The sequence below is a fragment of the Peromyscus maniculatus genome, chromosome 2, assembly GCF_049852395.1.
Source record: "Peromyscus maniculatus bairdii isolate BWxNUB_F1_BW_parent chromosome 2, HU_Pman_BW_mat_3.1, whole genome shotgun sequence".
NCBI classification, from domain to species: domain Eukaryota; kingdom Metazoa; phylum Chordata; class Mammalia; order Rodentia; family Cricetidae; genus Peromyscus; species Peromyscus maniculatus.
This window is the reverse complement of record NC_134853.1, coordinates 58076699-58096876: the sequence shown is the minus strand read 5'-3', so window position 1 is coordinate 58096876 and position 20178 is coordinate 58076699. Positions and strand designations below refer to the sequence as shown.

The 20178-nt window shown below is 41.4% G+C and overlaps 1 protein-coding gene across 1 annotated transcript in view; it reads right to left on the bottom strand.

The window, feature by feature from the left end:
• Positions 1-20178, bottom strand: part of Mdn1 (midasin AAA ATPase 1) — a 146942-nt gene that overhangs the window by 51872 nt on the left and 74892 nt on the right. The window contains exons 41-57 of the mRNA XM_042270948.2: positions 16430-16519; positions 16081-16344; positions 15700-15961; positions 14121-14280; positions 13286-13402; positions 11415-11623; positions 10239-10387; positions 9692-9903; positions 9023-9243; positions 7615-7728; positions 6600-6732; positions 5634-5749; positions 4469-4602; positions 1401-1558; positions 1096-1216; positions 636-846; positions 72-300 (exon numbers count right to left, since the gene is read on the bottom strand). Coding sequence (XP_042126882.1) covers positions 72-300; positions 636-846; positions 1096-1216; positions 1401-1558; positions 4469-4602; positions 5634-5749; positions 6600-6732; positions 7615-7728; positions 9023-9243; positions 9692-9903; positions 10239-10387; positions 11415-11623; positions 13286-13402; positions 14121-14280; positions 15700-15961; positions 16081-16344; positions 16430-16519 — 2900 coding nt within the window. The remainder of the gene's footprint in view (positions 1-71; positions 301-635; positions 847-1095; positions 1217-1400; positions 1559-4468; positions 4603-5633; positions 5750-6599; positions 6733-7614; positions 7729-9022; positions 9244-9691; positions 9904-10238; positions 10388-11414; positions 11624-13285; positions 13403-14120; positions 14281-15699; positions 15962-16080; positions 16345-16429; positions 16520-20178) is intronic.

The window sequence follows — 20178 nt, the reverse complement described above, 5'->3', positions numbered from 1 at the left end:
CAAGACACATCTATAAGATAATGTAGCAAGAGAATCTGTCCTCCTCTAGAGAATAATCGAAAAGTGTTTACCATCTCAGACAAGCCTGGGTTACAAAATCAGCTGTCACTCTGTACTGCCACAGCATAGCCAGGTATTCCGTCGCAGGCCACAGCTGAACACTCCTGGTGAGGTGGACTAAAGAGTTGAAGTCTGGCTGAGATGTGGAAGAAGTCTCATGTGCTTTTCCCAGAAAGCCATGTGAAAGTCCTCTGGATTTTAGTTCTAAACACTGATTGTTCACAAGAGTCTTCAATTCATCTTCAATTCCAATCAGAAAGACATGCATTAGAACAAAGTACTCTGAGTCCAAATCTGTACTCAAGTTCATCAGCCAGCTGGTCAACCTGAGTTCAAGGCTAGCTGCCAACACCTGGGATCACAGCTGTACCCATTATTAACCCAAGTTCATCAGCTGGCTGGTCAACATGGGTTTTAAGTTTCTCCTATTCAAATCATATTAACTTCTATACATCTAACGCTGTAACTGAATGATATCTGTGAGGTTTAGTCCAATGACTAAAGTCTGAGGGGAAAACTTTAAGAGCAACAGGGAAGAAGATACTGTCAGCAAACCAAACACCAGAAAATGTTACCTAGATTGACACCATCCAGAATGTTAGCTCTGAGGATCAATCCCCAGGCCTGTAGGAGACTCTTCTTCAAATTCCATTCTGAAGCAACCACTTGGAGACGATTAATGTCTTCTTGCCACCCACACTCCCCAAAGACAGGCAGCTGTTCTCTGATGGCAAGGGCTCTGCTAAGGACTTGCAGCTGTGAAAAACAGTCCACTACCAGCTTGTCCTGAAAGAAAACCCAAGAGAGCTGACTCAAGAGCTGAAAGGCAGTTCTTTTCAGTAGTCTACACAGTTTGTATACGCCAGTTGCTCTGGCAGACTGTAAGGTAATAAAGCTCTACCCAGCCTTAGGAGTGAATAGAAGGTAGCACTGTCTTAGGAAATGAAGGGTTAGCTTTGGAGCAAAAGCAAGTCTACTTGAGCTTCCAGGTCCAGGAGAACCCCAGGGTTTCACTGACCACATTTCCAGGTGTACCTTAAAAGGAAATGGCCGTCCCAGGAACGCCTGCAGCTTCTTTACGCCAGCAAAGCTGGCAGATGGGTTGCCCAGACAACTGGTGATGTGCTCGGAGACAGTCTGTACCTCTTTATAATATCTTCAAAGAAAAAAGGGAAAATGCTGGACACTACGAGAAGTCTTCTACATTTTTATATTTTAATGTATTTACTAACATGCCAAGGAAATATACCAAAGCAAGAGGAAATGGTTCTCAATTCAAATCCTTGTTTATCTTTTAACATTACAGATATTAACATTACTACTCAAAATAGAAATCTTACTTGTCTTCATGATTCACCAGGAGTTGGGGGATCTGATGGATTAAATGTTTCAAAACCCAGTGCCAGTGGAGGGCAAGCAAAGCCAGACCTGGGGCATCTACTGTCACCATATCAGCCACAGTCCAAAACCGGTCCCGCCACTGCACAGAACCTAAGATCTAAAAACAAAATAAACCACGGCAATCAGTCAGTAAAAGACATACATGTTGGGAATGGTGGTACAAACAGTAATCCTGGCACTTGGGAAAGCAGGATTGAGTTCAAGGCCAGCCTGGGCTACAAAGTGAGACCTTATCTCAAAAACCAAAGGCAACTCATTACCAGTTTGACCTGAAATAAAATCCAAGAGAGCCTAACATGAGTAGTATAAGGCTAAACTGGCAGACTAAGCAAAGGTCTTTTCTTTGTACTTTTATGTACCACAGAAGCAGTCTTCTCTAAAGCACAGCTGCCGATTTCTTAGACACTACCAGATGTAGATGGAGCTGCTCTGCTGGGGTCACAGTGCTGTATCTTCCCTTCTGTACTTGCTGAGCACAAGAGCAACTGTAGCTATCTTGAGTGCTTACTTCACCGATATCTCCATTTTCACCCCCCAATAGCTGCTGTTGATACAACGTTCCCAGCTCTTCTGGTCTCTACCTGTCCATAGAGCCTCATCTAGTCTATTATCTTGTTAATTTTCAAAATCCAACTGTTATAACTAGCTAGCAATAATTTATGCATCTTACAAATAGTTTCACTAAGATTTTTTTCCCTTTAGTGGTTACATTTAGAAGTTTCATGAGGTTAAAGCTATTTTCATAACATGTTATTTACTATGTTTATTGACTTGAAATTTAAATTAATAATCAAATTAAAAGAAAAAGACTGACAAACTGATAAGGTGGCAAAAACCATGTTGAACATACACAAAGTAAACCTCTCCCTTTGAGAAAAGTACTTGGAGGCTAGGGATTTAGCTGAGTGGTAGAGCACTTGCCTACCATGCATCAGGTTCTGGATTCAGTCCCAAAGATTCAAACTGGGGGCGGGAGGGGGACCCACCAAAGAAAAGAAAAGCACAGCAACAAACATTTGAAATATGGTTGCTCCTCACTGAATGCAGGGAACTGGTTCCAAGGATTCCTTCTGGACTCCAAAGTGTGGTTAAGCCTCTCATATAAATTAGTATGTTTGAGAGGTGATGTTTCAGTTAGAGAGCATTTGCTCTTGTAGAGGACCTGGGTTCACTTTCCAGCACCCACACAGTAGCTACAATTGTAGGGGATCTGGTGCCTTCTTCTGGCCTCCACAGGCATCAGGCAGACATACAATGTATACATATACATGCAAGCAAAACATTCACACATATAAAATAAAAATAAATAAATCTTAAAAAGAAAAAAAAGAATGACAATACAAAACAAAAAAAAAAAGGTTTGTATATATTCAGTACAGAAACACTTCGTTTTTTTTTTGTTTGTTTTTGTTTTTTGTTTTTGAGGAGTAAGCAAAACCAAGAGGTCAACAATTTCAATGGTTAAATTTTTTTTGATGAAACTTGTGACTTTATATTATAAGGAGAAGTACATCAATTCAATGACCAACATTTTCAAATCATCAGTACAAACATACAAGTAAAACTAGACCAGTCACGCATTGTAGAAAAGTTCCACACTGGTAAATTCAGTCTATGCAAACCTGTCAGGGTTATGACGTGCCACCAAAGAACATCCCTGTCATAAGTGGAAGTATTTCCTTTTCAACCCCAGAACTACAGGAAGCCAGCTGTCCTTCACAGCTTTAAATGGATAGAACACTATGAGACTATCTGCAGAAACAGACAGGAAACCCAGCTTTCTTCTTCCAAAGAAGTAGTTGTGGAGGTTTCACTCTTCTTCCCAATTCCCACTCAGAAAAATGGCTACTTTTATTAAAATACATCATTCATGTTAAGAGACTATTTGATATTCTACATGTCAGTTCCTAAATGGTCCTTAATATTGACAGACAGACCATACAAACAAGACCTCCGGGGGTTTTTGATAACCTTTAGGGGAAAGGGGGTCTGTAACTAAAAAATTTTACTAGATTTACAAGAATAAATTGGAATTAAAATGTTATTTAATCCACATGTGATTTAACATCCAATGATAAATAAGAAAGCTTAGTTAAATTAGAATCTAATTGTAAAACCCAAATGCACACCAATAGGCAAAGGGATAAAATATAGAACATTTCTAGAAAAGATTATTACTCAGCAATAAAAATGAACAACCGGGCTGGAGAGATAGCTCAGTGGTTAAGAGCACTGGCTGCTCTTCCAGAGGTCCTGAGTTCAATTCCCAGCATCCACATGGTGGCTCACAACCATCTGTAATGAGATCTGGTGCCCTCTTCTGGTCTACAAGCATACATGCAGGTAGAATACTGTATACATAATAAATAAATCAAAAGAAATGCTTTAAAAAAATACATAAATAAAAATGAACAATTTACTGATAAATGAATCTACATGGATATATCTTGTGGTGGTTCAAATAAGAATGGTCCCACAGGCTCATATACTCGAATGTTTGGTATCAGTTGGTGGACTATTTGGGAAGGATTAGGAGGTGTGTCACTGGGGTGAGCTTTGAGGTTTCAAAAGCCCAAGCCAGGCTCAGCCTCATTCTCTTTCTGCTTCCTACTTATGGATAAGGTATAAGCTCTCAGTTACTGCTACAGTGCCATGGCTGGCTGCCTGATGCCATGCTCCCCATCATGATGGTCATGGACCAATCTTCTGAAACTGCAAGCAAATCCCCAACTAAATGCTGTCTTTTAAAAGTTGCTTTGGTCATGGTGTCTGTCATAGTAATAGGACAGTAACTAACCAGACCACAGATTTACACTGTACAGTTCCATTCAATGGCTACATGATTACAGGTATGGGTAAAGAGAGGAAAGAAATGCAAAAGGACACAAGGAAGCTTTTAGCGATGAAAAGAAGTATCTTACTATCTTGATTGTTGTAATGGTTTTACAAGAATATACATGTCAAAATGTACTCTTTAAAAACACTGAAGGTAAAAGCATCGCCTCACCTTATTGACATGGGTATCAGGAACTATCGCTTGGGGAGACTGTACCCAGAGCAGGATCAGTGCATCACAAAGTTCAAAAAAAGCAGCAAGATTGGCCACAATTTCATGGGGCAGGTTGTGATAGCTCTCTGGATCTTAGAGTTGACACAAATAAAATAAAAACATTCTATTAATCTTCAGACATTTTCAAAATAAATTATAGTCTAGATTTTAATGTTATCTCTAGTGCAAAAGTCTATTAGAAAGCTCACCATCAAAAGCATATTTTGTATGTATTATGAAATTTTCAGATAAGGCACATAATACCTACAGATGTAAATAAATAATGTCCTAGTGGAAAATGCAAGCTACACAGTAAGATTACATATTTTATATCTGTAGTTAAACACAAAAATACTGGGCCAGAGAGATGGCTCAGCAGTTAAGAGCACCTGCTGCTTTTTCAGGGGACCTACATATGGTTCCAGCAGCCACATGACAGCTCCATTTCCATAGGATCTGATGCTGTCTTCTGACCTCCAAGGGCACCAGGGATGCATATGGGACACATACATATATGCAACCAAAATACTTCCATGTATATATAATTTTTAAAAATTAACCAACACAAAACACTGAAACCAGTGCACATAGATTTAGATAGTTTCTTGTGGGGGCATTTTCTTAATTTAGGTTTCCCCTCAAATGACTCTAGTTTGTGTTGACAAAAATGACCTTTTAAAATATTTATACTTTCACATTGTTTTGATTTTTTTCTAAATCCCAGAGCTGTCTTTTTGGTTTACAAGAACTAAGGAAGAGAGAATTGCTGACTTCCACACAATCAATGCTTCTGAAAAGATATTCTGAGCCAAGACACCTGCTTTTGAAGTGCTAGTTCTTCAACTTGCTCTAAGTATGTGATCTTCAACTTCTGTGTCTCATGTTCTTAGTTTACGAGAACCTACTGAGCTTTGGAGAGTGACTGTGAGGACATGTTAACAGCATTTAGCTGAGCACCTGGGATAACCAGTGTTCATTAAATGCCAATCATCAGCATTGCTTAAGAGGATATAGTTCATATCAAGTCAACATATCACAATAAATCTGAAAGCAGCAGTTACTGAGAATGTCTCCTAACTCCAGCAACAGCAAAACCAGAACACAAAAGGGAAAATGTTTTTACCTTTATGGAATTCAAAAGACATCCTCAAAACACTACTTCTTAACTTTTTATTACCAACAGACACCAAATTTGCTTCAGTGAAAATCCTCTTTTCCCGGTGAAGATAGATAATTGTCCTGGAATGAAATAGTTGCTTACTGGTTAACAGAACTTCTTTGAATTAACAAAGTTTTTTTGGGGGTGGGGTGGGGTGGGGTGGGGTGGGGCATGTAGTACTGGGACTAAACTCACGGCAGGGAGCATCCTAGGTAAATATTTTACCACTGACCCATAACCACAGTCCAGAAATACTCCAGACCTTGGAGCATCAGTCCCTTCATCTAGCCCATTCCTCAACTGTTTCTGCAACCTCTGGACTAAAAAGGGAGTAAGAAGATCACTGGATCCCACTCTACTGTCCTACCCCGATCTGACATTAACCCGAACTCTGCAATAGTCACTGTCACTGCATCAGTGACATAATCATACTCATGGGCTCACTTGATGAAAATGCATCAAAATCACGTTTATTATTAGCATACCTTCGTGAAATACATATTTCAATTATACGTTTATTTTTAAAAATATTACACTAATGGCTAATTTGGGGATAAAACAAAATAAAACAAATTGCAGTAAATAATTAGGAAAAATGTATTCAACCTTATAAATTTACATGTGTGTCTACTTAGGTTGCAGGAGTCACTCCTGTCTGCTGTACTGGAGGAGGAAAACTGAAGCAGACAAACATCTGCGAGAATGAGGAGATAATAGGAAGTTACTGGGACCCATAATTATGCAGAAGAAACAACTGTCCTGAGACTAGAGATTAGCTGTAAAATACTGCCCACCACTAACGCTGAGTGAATGTAATGGCATTGAACACCTACTCTGTGTTTCATAAAATTAAAGCCCACATAACCCGTATTTGATATATAATGGGTAAGGCCATGAGAGAAAGTGTCTCGAGCTGCAGGCGTCACCTACTTGTTTGCAACTGATTCTAAAAGGGCAAAGAGTTGTTCAGACTGGTCTGCTTGTGGATCAAAGTCCAGAGAATTTCTAATGATGTCCAAAGCCTGCATATTCCACCGGGGATCCAGAGGAATCACAAAGTCATCTAGTTTAAAGAAAAAGGAAAGAATTGTGCAATTAACATGCCTGCCTGGCTTAGCAAGCCTTAGTTGACTATTTTCACTGTTTCATGTTGACCACATGGATGCTCATGGGGAGAAGAGAACACCACTGCAGTCTACGGCACTGCAGTGTCAATCCAGCAGCTTCTCTACCACTGCCTTTCCAAAATCAAACACCAAGAGTCCCCAAACCTCCTCCCACCGCAGACTGTAACACTCTCTGCTTTCAAAAATAAAACAAAACAATTCAAGATTGCTTCGCTTATGAAAGCATTTCCCTGACCAGGCCTGGTAATAATTACCTAGCACAGGTACTGAAGAGGCTAAGGCAGAAGAACTGCGTGTGCCTAGGCTTAAAGCACCCACCTGAAGAACAGGTTAAGACTCCATCTCAGAACCACAACTAGCCAGGCATGTCAGTGTGGACATGTGATCCCAGCTTTCAAATGAACACATAATTAATTACCCAAAGAGGAAATGCTGAAGGCTAACTCTGATCATCAAGGCTTTGTACTATCTGAAGCAAATGATCCTGTATAGCTTTCCCTTCAAGTCAAATATTTTATGCTGAAAACTCTTCTAGTTAATGTAACAGTACACTAAACCTTCAAAGTGGAAGAGACCACAGAGAAATAAAAATCTCACTTTTCTCATTTTCTACCAGTCACTCTCTCTCGAAGCTGACTTCACCTTCACACTCCCAGGTTCCTTCTAGTGTACCATTATTCTCACAATGGACAATCAACAGTTTGGAAGAGATTTTGCATCTGCATAGATGAAGTCTTCTGAAAACCGTGGTGACTGTGGAAGCTCTGAAGGTCTTTCCCTCAAGTTTTTAGAGACAGAAACTAAAAGCAGGTACATACCCGTCATGTTTGTCTGTAACATTTTCAAGACATTCCTGACTCCAGCTGAGAGGGAGTTGGAGTAAAAGTTTCTAAGAGCAGTGGCACTGCCTTCCAGATGAATCTGCACTGACTCTGTGGAAGAAGAGCATTGTTAAGGCCCAAAGCCACATCGCCCAAATGAACCTTCTGCAGTGGGGACACAGTCACACAGTGGCTATACACAAGTGACTGAATTGTGCCTACAACACACTAAGACTTGGTGTTCTGTTCATTTGTGTTCTTCTCTGTGGCAATCATATAAAACAATGTAAATAAAAAATTCACAAATTCCTTTACAAATACTCAGATTACCAATGTCACTAAACAAGAGACGTGTCTTCACTGGCTTATCAGCAAGTTCTCAGGAAGCAGAGGGTTCATATACATTCAGTTACTAAGGCTGACATTTTTTAATGGATGTGTGTGCAGGTCCATGTGCATAGGAAAGCTATAGGACAGTCTTGGGTGCTCAGAACCATGGACCCTGAGATGGGTCTCTTGTTTATCTGTAGTTTGTTTACCAACTAGGTTACACTGCCAGCCAACAAGCCCTAGACACCCTCCTGTCTCCTTGGTGCCGGCAGTGAAAGCAACTCTGGAGCTCCACTCTGCTTACAAGCCATGTGAATGACCCATCACCAAGAAATTCTATGTCCTAACTGTTACTGACTTTTTCCTGCTTTGAATGGATGACAAATTAAGCAAGTCTAGCAGCACCAAAATGAAAACAGGATTGGGGCCTCGAATGCTTTTAGTTCCAGCACTTGGGAGGCAGAGGCTGGTAGAACTTTTTGAGTCCTAGGCTAGCCAGAGCTACATAGTGAGACCCTGTCTCAAACAATCAAAAAATAGGATTAGTATCTTGGGCCTCTTAAGGGGAAATCAATAATTAAAAACAACACTGTTCCCAGAGAAAATGTTTGTACAGAAAAACAAAACAAAACATTTAAGGTAAAAAGTAACATGATGCAGCTGGGCGTGGGGGTATTACATGCCTTTAATCCCAGCACTCGGGAGGCAGAGGCAGGTGGATCTCAGTGAATGAGGCCCAGACTGGTCTACAGAGTGAGTTCCAGAACAGCAAAGGCTTCACAAAGAAACCCTGTCTCTAAAAACAAACAAACAAACAAAAAGTAACATGCTACATACAGTAAGTATATTTTCCTTTTGAACTGAAAAGAAGGACAGACTCTGAAACACAGGCATTTTTCCTGACACATAAGGGGCAGACATCTCCCTGATTTAACAGCTTTATAAACAATACAATTTTCTGCTGTTTCCCAGCTATACAGAGGGAAACAGTGTAGTCACAGACTAACATGCATGCCAAGGCACTGGGACAAGGGAGGCATATGTAAACATGGACAATTCAAGCTTTGCTACTCACCAAGCCCCTGTGGTATGTTCTTGGCTAAATGACAAAGCCATTTCACTCTGAGCATCCAATCCTGATTGGTTGCTCTTTCTATGAGCAATTGAACAGCCACGGCTAAAACTTCTGGTTCATCGACCCAGTAAGTATCCACTTTCACTGTACTGAATGTCAGGTTCTCAGGGCTACAAGTCTGCATAATGTTCTCTAAGTCTTGCAAAGTAAGAGGCTGACTCCTGGAACTCACAGAATGAGAGAAGTTAGAATTAGAACAGTCTTTCACATGCATTTTAAAACACCTAAGATAATGATTTTGTAAATACCATATCAAAGAGATGAAGAGGCAAAGACAACTGAAACATGTAGTTAGGGATGGGGTGTAGCTGAGTGGCAGAAATATGCTCAGCATGACAAAGGCCCTGCCTGGATTCCATCCCTAGTATGTGCATATACATTCTGATTGGTTGCTCTCTATGAGCATATTACAGCCATAACCAGAACATTGGGCTCATCAACCTAGTAAGTATCTACTTCTTCTGTGGAAGACTTCTAAATAAATGGGAATAATAATAATATTAATAATAAACATTAAAAATGTGATAATAAGTGGACACAAATGCTGGGCCCTCCAATGTTCGCAAAAGCCAAATCTACCCAAGAGAACACAGTGAAGGCTCTGCTGACCTTGTCCAGCTGCTAGTTTTCAGGCTCAGCCTGTTGAGGCAGTATGCCAGGATCTGCCCGTCACTTCGGACAACAGAGAGGCAAGAATCTTCTGTTGCAAAGAGAGCTGAAGGCACAGAATCGGGCCACAGCCCTGTGGCAAGAATGGAGTGTCCCCAGGTTTCCCGAACTTGCAGAGATGAGGTATGACTCTCCAGCAAAGCCTGCACAAGCTACAGAATGTGAAACACACAGTCAAGAGTACTGACACAAGTGATGCTATCAAAATCACCAACAGACAATGTGTGCAAGACTCCAAGGCTCATCTGGCCATCAATGAACAATTCTTAGACACATTCCTTAATGGACAACATTAGCTAAATTGTTTTGCCAATGTTTCAGAAAAGAAATATTTACATTTAAATGAATTTCCAGAAAAGAACCTGGACACCAGATCTTTAAATGGAACAAAATAGCAGTCAAGTCTCTTAAAAGTTGCTATGCACAAAGGTGATCTCCTCTACCTCGGCGTTATAACTTAGACACTGGTATAAAACATTCACAGTACCTTCCGGTTTGCTGCTGAGTGCTGAGAGCAGACATACACATCCCAGCATGCTTCAAAAAATGCTTTGTCTAAATTCAGACCTCGCTGTAAGTACTGAACAATGAGTATGGCTGCCTGACTGAGAGTAGAAACAGATGATGTTGGAGAACCTATAAAAAAAAAACATTGCCATATGTGAACAATAGTCTTCTAAAACCTTTGATAGAAACTGATAAATATGCTCTTAATCTTCTGTACACTGACTCCTAACCATGTATTTACTTTGTATCTAGGGTCTCCCGAGGGCACAACAGATGTGTAATAACACTCCTCTCTCTCGCCCTCATCTGCCGTCCCTCTTATTCCCTGGCCTCCAGCAATGTATCTGACACAGGTATCTTTAATCTCAAGAGGACACACACACCAAGGATGGCCAAGTGAGTATGACCATACAAAGGACAATAGGCAGTATAAATCCCAACTGTCAGTATAACTAATTCTGACAAATTATCAACCCCCGAGCCTCATCTGTGACAGGGAACATGCAGGAAGAACAGACAAACTGAACTGTACCCAGCACACAGCAATTACTCAGTAAATAGTTTTCATTTATTACTACTCATCCTTTTATCACAAGGAAAGAACAACAAAAATTAGAGCCGTTCCAGCTGTTATTTCTACCTTATTTCCCCTTCATAAGGGCAATGGTGACCCAGGAGATATGAAGGCAAAGCTCTTGAATCTCAAAGCATAGAGCAGAATTACTCAGCAAATGGTCCCTGTTACAGGAGCACGTACCCAATTATTATTTTCATTACATGCATATGCATCAATCTGTGTATCAAGTGTGGGTGTCCAAGGAGCCAAGAAGGGCGTCAGATTCCCTGCAGCTGGAACTGAGTCCACTGACAGGGGTGCTGGGAAGGAAATGCCAGTCTTTTGGAAAAGCAAGTGCTTGTAACCATTGACCATCTCTGTACTCCTTATGGAGCTTACCACACTGATGACCACACTTCCTCCAGATGAGCAGAACTCCATTTCCTGAGGTATTTGGATATGACATTTTAAACATGCTTTCTTGATCACTTTTATTTCAACGTATATCAACTGTAAGAACTCCTAGACTACAGACCTAATGGAGCAACATGAATTACTACAGGACAGCAACTGTAAAGGCCTAGAAGTCAAGTAGCTCACCTCTAACAGTGCTCTGGACCTCTGTGTGCAGAGCCAAGAGGATGTTACACACACTGTCCCCCACCAACCCAAGGCTGTGAAGCAGAACTTTCAAATCCAGGTTATCTGGGATGCTTTCATCCCCTTCTCCTGAAATATAGATTTCAAGTCCACGATTCCTCATAGCTCTGGAAATTTCTCCATGAACAGGATCCATGGAGAGAAAAAGCCTAATAAAGGGGAAATAATAAAAAGGAAATTGAGAAGGAGAGAGAAAAAGCAAATCCCCCAACTAACGGTTTTGGCCTCTAGCACCAATTGTTAAGGGCAAACTATATGTGGCTCACCTACAGGAAATCCACTGAAGAAGACACTACCACCTCACTGTGGGATACTACTACCCACACCTGTTTTTTAACATGCCAACACCCTTGCATCCATTTCTCTATACCTACTTTTGTTTCTAAATACTTACTTTTATCTATATGTATGCATTTGAGTCTGTTTGTGCACCTATGTGTGGGTGCTTGCAGTCCTAAAGAGGGTGTCAGATCCCCTGAAGCTGGAGTTTTTTGATAGTTATGACATACCCAGTGTGGGTGTTGGTTAACTAAACTCGGCATACCTCTATAAGAGCTGCAACCACTGAGCCCGTTCTCCATTCTCATATACCTGCTTTCTTAAGGAACTATGCTGAGAACTTAGAAAGTCTTGCTTTCAGACACTCACCCCAACTCAGACCATGCTGATTCATCCACATAGAGCAGAAAAGGGAGCAATGAACTCTGTCTGGCCTTAGTGAGGTTTTCTACTTCTGTGATAAAGCACCCTAAGAGTTTATGTCAGCTTACAGTTTCACATAACAATCCATCATCTAAAGAAGCCAGGGCAGAACCGAAGCGGGGCAGGAAGCTACAGGCAGAAGTTGATGCAGAGGCCATGAGGACTGCAGCTTATTGGCTTGCTCAGTTTTCTTATAGTACCCAGGACCACCTGACCAGGAGTAGCAACACTCAGTGAGCTGGGCCTTCCCACAACAGTCAGTCAAGAAAATGGACTACAAATTTACCCACAGGACAATCTGGTAGCAGTATTTTTTTTCAGTTAAGGTTGCCACCTCTAGTTTGTATCAAGTGACATAAATCTAGCTAGCACAACTGTTCTGTAACAGTCAATTTCCCTTCATCAATGTCCCTCCATACCCTCGTGTAGCTCTCTGACATCTCAACTTACATGAGAACAGAAGAATGGATTCCTGGCTGGCTGTCCTATACCAAACTTGCTCTTCTGCTAGTATTCCCCTTCTCAATAAGCAGCTTCTCATTTGCCCAGTTACTCTAGACAAACCACAGATGCCATCCTTGTTTCTTTTCAACTCCCAAGACCCACCCATGTGACCCTGTAACACGGGACACACTCTCTTCTTCCTAGGCTGTCAGCAAAGGGCTGTGACTAACCTCTTACCTTCTACGCCTTACTACTAACCCTAGAGAAGGACCTCACCTCTTTCTGTATTCTGCTGTCCTCAAAGCCTAGCAAGTACTTGGTAAACAGGAGGGCCTTAATATATAAATTTTAACAGAATGATCAGGTTGCCTTCTCAGAACATGGTGCAGTTTACAAAGAGGTTCTATTAGATGTCTGCCTTTGTGACTGAAGACACCCAATTCTTTATTAGACACATAAGAAATAGAAGTACCTGAGCCGGGCGGTGGTGGCGCACGCCTTTAATCCCAGCACTCGGGAGGCAGAGGCAGGCGGATCTCTGTGAGTTCGAGGCCAGCCTGGGCTACCAAGTGAGTCCCAGGAAAGGCGCAAAGCTACACAGAGAAACCCTGTCTCGAAAAACCAAAAAAAAAAAAAAAAAAAAAAAAAAAAAGAAATAGAAGTACCTGAAATTGGGGTGTGGTGTTACTGTGGAAGTGGCTCCATCTACCATTCCTCTTTCGTTAATGGTGAGGACACCACCAGGCTCGAGCAAAGCATTCAGACGATCCAGCACTGATGGACTGCACAAACAGAATTCAAATGATATTCAGGCTGGCATGGTGCCATGACTCCACTACTGTTACACAAGCTTGCACTTTCTTTTGGACCCACATCTCCCTTCCAGAGACCACTCCATACAGCACTGTAATCTCTTCCAAGGGCCAACTCCTTTTCTCATTCCTATTCCAGAAGTCACATAGCTTTATAAAAGTACACACATTTACTGGATAAATAAAACATGGAAAAAGCACCACATAGCTCTCTCCCTCCTCCCTTAAAATGATCAAATCACTTGAAGATAACTGGATTTCAACTGAAACCACTTAGAAATAGCTTCTATTATAGCAACTTCCTACTTGCCCTTTTTCTCAATCTAGGATAAAAAGTAATATGAACTGTGATTATTAGTAATACTTACTAACGTTTGTGTATATCATATCCTGCATTTCAGAGAATCAGTACTTAAAATGACCCTAACAAGTAATCTCTAAGGTAAAAAGGCCTAGTGCTGTATGGAAAAGCAATCCAAGTTTCTCAGCCTTTACTTCAGTCATCTAACGACCAGCCCAGACTGTGCACCACATGGTAGTCTAAGAACAGCTGAAGATGTACTGCGAGGTGAGAGAGCCAATAGGTCAACAATTCAGAGAGCCTCGGTGTGTGTTTACAGTCAACAAACACCAAGTTCAGGCAGACCCACTCACGTTTGGGCATAACTGGGCATGATTGGGTTCTTACTTGCAGAAGTTAACATTGTCCATCAAAAGCCAATCTCCAGACTTCAGGGCCTGAACTAACATGCTGTCAACCCACTCAAAGCTGCCATGGCTCCGGCCACTGGCTGACTGCAGAAGCTTCACCCCGAAACCCCGGAACTCCTCGACAAGTTTGGCAAAGTCTGTAATATTGCAGACAAGAGTAAGCACCACAGTAATCAACGTTAAAGCATGGCACTTCAGTCTCCTACCCAGGATAACCCCCAAACAAATCCCAACGCTTGTTTAAACAGAGATAATAAAATTATGTTTAGGACAGACAAAAACTTTCAATAACTTTACAAATTAATAACTACATACTCAGGGTTGACTCTGGTGAATAACTGTAGTGTGTTTCATTTTTTAAAATGTCTCAAGAAAGGTCTCTCATCCACTACATTATAATTCTCTATTAAAGAGCTGTAAGCTGACAAAAGTATAATTAATGCCACTAGATTTCCTTTAGAATGGCGAGATTATATATCTACCCACCCATCTATCTATAGATATAGCTCATAAATACTTTATAGTCGAACACTAACAGCTCTTGTCTAGAATTTTTCAAATAGTCATTTTTGTTAGAAATTATGTTATATTGGATTCTTGCTTTGAGCTATGAGAATAGACTTAAGTTCCCATTTTTAACTTGAGAATTGGGGAGAAAATGTGAAAGAATAAGAGGTAGCACAACATGGTGTACCACCAAGATGAAGTCCTGTAACTGCTTTTATAGAAAGCTACAAAGGGGGCCTGGGGGAACCAAAGCTGCCAGTGAACTGAGGCCAGGTGGAGCAACTAGAAAGAGCAGCAGCAGACTTTAAAGGAGGGGCTTCTCAGAGAAGGATCCAAAGTCCCTGGAAGAGGAGGACCTTGTGCCTTCGGTTAAATAACCTGCACATCTAAATAAAATTCACCTGTATAAAGACTGGGCTGAAAGAAAACTGAGTCTCTTTTTAGTGTCCACCAGCCCAAGAAGCGACCTCAGCAAATACACAGAGCACTCAGCAAGTGAAATCAGATGCTTCAGAGTCATGTCACAAGAGGAAATGCTCTTCCTCCCCATCCCTGAAAAGTGTAAAGGCTATCTTAAAAAGATTAAAGTGATTCATAGGCAATTTATTACCTGCGGAAAAAAGTCCAACAGACTTTAATAAAAAATATAATGCAGTTCCTCACAGCTTAAAACCAGTGTCTAACATCTAGTCAGACTTAGACAGAGAGAAAAATGAAAATGCTCATTTTGTGAAGAAGCACTAGTAAGTAAAAACAAAAGTAAACAAAAAAATACTTGTTAGTGATGGATATTATGGATTGACCTATAGCTGAGTAAGCATAAAATGAAGAACAGAGCTTGGTAATCGGTTTTTGTATTTCCCTTTTCAGTATCATCAATCTGAAATCCTTCCTTTCAGCATTTTTCTTCCAAAGTTAACATTCAAGTCTTCAGCAGTAATCACTACACGTATTAAATATATGACATGACATTCGACATTCACAAGTATATTGCTATAAATAGACACAAGATGGGAAATGCTAAGCGTATGATAATCACAAGCACATACCTGCTTTGGAATATGAGTTGATTTTATTATTGAGTCGCTGCATAAGCAGCAATACTGCTTCCAGTTTGTTGACAATCTCCATGGTGACACCTTTACCATCTTCACCAAGACATTTGGGTTTGTATGTCAGAAGGAAATGGCTCCAGGCTCGCAACACTACTTCTGTGTCATCAGCACTGTTAAGAAGACTGTCCCTTAGCAGTGCCCTGACAGTGTGCTCTACCTTCTCAAGCAGGAGCCTCCAAGGTCGGATAATATCAACCTGCAATTTCCAGATCACATGAAAAGCCACTGGTCAAAAAGAAAGGATGCTGTTATCCCCACAACAGGCCACAAGTGTATTGTGTTAGGCCTGGCAATGTAAAAGTATACCAGGTATACCTGCTCAAATCCGCCTAGAAGCTCAGTAGTATCCATTGCACTATTCATAGCCATGATCTTTAAGGTGTGGCCAGTAAGGTGTGCCAGAAGCTGAACCAGGCTGGTCTTGCCCACAGAGGCTGGCCCCACAAGGATGACCATCCAGCTCATCTGCACACACTTCATGATGGGTTCCAGAGACTGGAATGACTGGTGCAGGAGTGACAGGGGCCGGCGGGACGGATGAGGAACATAGCTGCTGCGAGAAAGGACTGAGTAGCCGATCTGAAGAAAACACGGCAGTGATATGTAGTGAGACAGAAGCCATGGAAAACTGTCACAGGGCAAAGGGTTATTCCAGTTTCTTTACCTGAACGTCATAGGGAGTGATATGAAATAGTCTAGTCCCCATGTATGGCTTGGAATTGGAAGCAAACACATCCTTAAACACCGTGATGACCTAAGGGAAGATAATGCAGTGAGAATATAAACCATTATAAAGTCTTACCTGCTGCTGAACTGGATCCTCAGAGAACAAGCACGGTGACAAGTCACCGCACTTGGACAACAGCAGCAAAGGCTTTCCTTTCCCTTTGAGTGCTCTCTTACAAACACCACAAGATAAGGCTGCGATTGTAGCACATCCCATAATCCCAACATGGGGAGACTGAGGCAGGAAAAACACAAGTTCGTGGCAATCCTGGGCTACATAGTCAGTGCTAGTTCAGCCTCGGACACATCAAGACCCAGAGTTAAAAACCAAAACAAAAAGCATCAAGTGCACTAACAGCAAAAGTAACTTGAGGTCAAGAACAGAGTAATGGGGCCAGAGAGATGGCTCAGTGGTTAAGAACACTGGCTGCTCTTCAAGAAGACCCCAGTTTGATACCCAGCATCCATATGGCAGCTCACAATTGCCTGTACCTTCAGTTCCAGGGAATCCAACATCCTCTCCTACTAGCCTCTGTGGGTACCAGTCATACATGTGATGTAAACATATATGCAGGTAAAGCATTCACACACATAAAATTAAAATTAAATAGTTACATGATCTCAAACTACTTGAGATTTCAGTGAAATTTATAGTATAAAATAAAATGAAGCCACAGGCAGTATAGCAAATCTTGAGATAAAACACTTGCTTTCACTTCATAAGAACATCAGCACAGCTGGGTGGTGGCGGCGGTGGCACACACCTTTAATCTCAGTACGCAGGAGGCAAAAGCAGGTGGATCTCTGTGAGTTTGAGGCTAGCCTGGGCTATAAAGTGAGTTCCAGGACAGCCAGGGCTGTTTCACAGAAAAACCCTGGGTGGTGTGTGTGTGTGGTGGTGGTGGGGAGCATTAACAAAAAAACCATCAGCACTAACCTAAAGATTATGAGGAAAAATGTACTAGCCAGAACACTGCAATGCAGAATTTATTATTTCCACTTCATAAACTATTCATCTAATCAAGAATACAGACTCCCCGCAACCCTGCTTTTAGACACTTTCTATCAACTACTCATCAACGGATTTCTTTTGAAAGTCTAAGGAGTCAGTGAGAGAGGAAATGAAAATACTAACAAGCATAAAGGAAGAAGAATTAGAATCACCCCCAAAACTGTTCCAAGTTGACAAGCATCAATATTCTTTAGTCATATATGAAAGTCAGAAAATGAAAATAAGGAGAGCTCATGATCACCAGGGAGCAGTGCAGGTGAAGTCCTAAGTGGCAGGACAAACTCTTGCTGTCACAGGTCTCTGGCTCACACTAAAGCTTACCTCCTTCCCTAATGTTCTGACAGAGTCAACAGAATAAACTCGCTAGCTGCTTTCTTTGATTTTTTAAAACCAGATTCAATTTATCTGGGTCTTTCATACCTCAATGTTCACTATTTTTACTTTTCATCATCTTTTATTCAACCCCCCTAGTTTGGTCAATTAGAGCAATTCTGAAATGGAGGAGTGTGGAAACTCTCCTCAGACCTCAGCAAGCCACTGGAAAACTGGTGAGTATTTCGTGCCAGTCAATGTACTGTAGGCTGAGTGTTCAGCTTAAGTGCTCGTGACCAGAAATGGTCCAAATGTCCAGTTCTTTATTTGCATATACAGAAGACATCTGGCTAATATGAGACAAGTCTAAACATTCAAGTTTCAACAATACCCTAAATATTTAGCATGAAGGTAATTTGATGTTTTTAGTATTGCCCGTGGTTTCTTTCTTTTGGGGGAGGGGGGTGTGAGACAGGGTTTCTCTGTGAAACAATCCTGGCTCTCCTGGAACTCACTCTGTAGACGAGAATGGCCTTTGAACTCACAGAGATTCACCTGCCTCTGCCTCCCAAGTGCTGGGATTAAAGGCGTGTGCCAACCCCCCCCCCCCCCAGGTTCCATGGTTTCTTTTTTGAGATAGTGTCTCACCATGTAGCCCTGAATGGTCTGGAGCTCTCAATGTAGACCAGGCTAGCTTGAATCAATAGCTATGCTTGCCTCTTCCAGGGTTTCTCTGTGTAGTCTTAGAACTCACTATGCAGACCAGGCTTTAACCTTAAGCTCGGTCTGCTTCTGCCTCCTGAGCATTGAGACTAAAGGCGTGTGCTGCCACTACCACGCAGCTAGTATGTCTAAGTTTTGACTGACCTTCCATGTAAGGTCAGGTGAGGAATCTTCCACTTATAGTATTGCAGTTTTTAATTACATTTCACTCACTTCATATTTTCAGAGATGCTTATATTGTGAAACCAACAAATTAAATGACTAGCTAATGCTATGTGAATTATGTAATAATAAAAAAAGTAAAAATATATTAGCTGAACATTTTTTCCTGATCCAGTGACTGAAAGCTATTTTGTAGGAAATAAGTTGAGTAGTTCTGAACACTATGAATAAGTGAACGTGGGCAATTCAGTAAGAGGGGCATGAAATCCACGTGATTTGTCACATATTCACATTTGTCCAAAAGAATTACTGATTCTAACACATGGACTGGTATGTACATCAATTCACTTCCTGAGAGAGAGACAGACAGACAAACTGGGGAAACTTGGAAATGGTGAGGAAGGAGGTGTGTAGACCTGCCGAGGCCGGGAGGGTGTCACTGTCTTCCCTATCACATTCCAAATGAACCCAGAGCGCCTGTTTTGTAGCTAAGCTTGCAGCGAGCAGTCCCCATCTCCACCCCATTCAGTGCTGGGGTTAAAGGTGGGGCGGGGAGGGGGGATTTGTGCCTGGCTTTCTTATGGTGAGTGCTGGAATCTGAACTCTGGTCTTCATGTTCGTACAGCCAGCACTCTTAGCCCTGAGCCATCTCTCTCTTCTCAATTAATTCCATTTGAGATGGTGAGATTTAGTAGAAGATAACAGCGGGCAAAGCACAGAGCACCTAAACTGGGTCCACCCTATCAACTGCCTCTGCTTGCTCTAAGACTCCACGACTGACAGCACTTCCTGCCACCCCTGTTTGGAGATGTCATTGTAAGACTCTAGCACAAACCCAAATGCACAAGAACAGGGTATGGTGAAGCATGCCTGTGGTCTTCGCAGGGGAGACTGAAGCAGGAAGATCACATGAGTCCACACACTGTGACCAGCCTGGGCAACATAGTAAACTCTCAGTCAGAGGACAGAGGTACAGATGACTGTCACATTCTCTTTACAAAGGTGTATTTACAGCTCATTCAGATACAAATTAACTTCTCTTGTTGGGCAAAAAACAAAACAAAACAGAAAAAAAAGGAAAAAAATTATCTTCTCTTTATATCTACTTACGCTTTCTAGATAAAATACGTTATAATTTGACAGTTAATTATGAACCTAACAATAAAACTCCCAGCAAATCCTTCTGTTCTGTTGGGTTACAGCAATTCTCTTGTTTGTACCTAGAAAGCAGGTGAGATCAAGCTCTTTATGGAAGACCATCCTGTTTCTATTTGAATCATGATGAAAACAGAAACCAGGCAAGTCCTGACAGTTCTGGTCTAAGGTTCGTGACTATGGGGAATTATAGACACAGAAGCAAATTGTCTAGATTCAGAACTGTGCTAGGATATGTTCTAGCAAGGTCTGAATTTCTGAGCCTCTTCTATCTTCAGAAGAAATCAGTTTTTAGCAGGAAAGGTAAATGAAGACACAGGAGA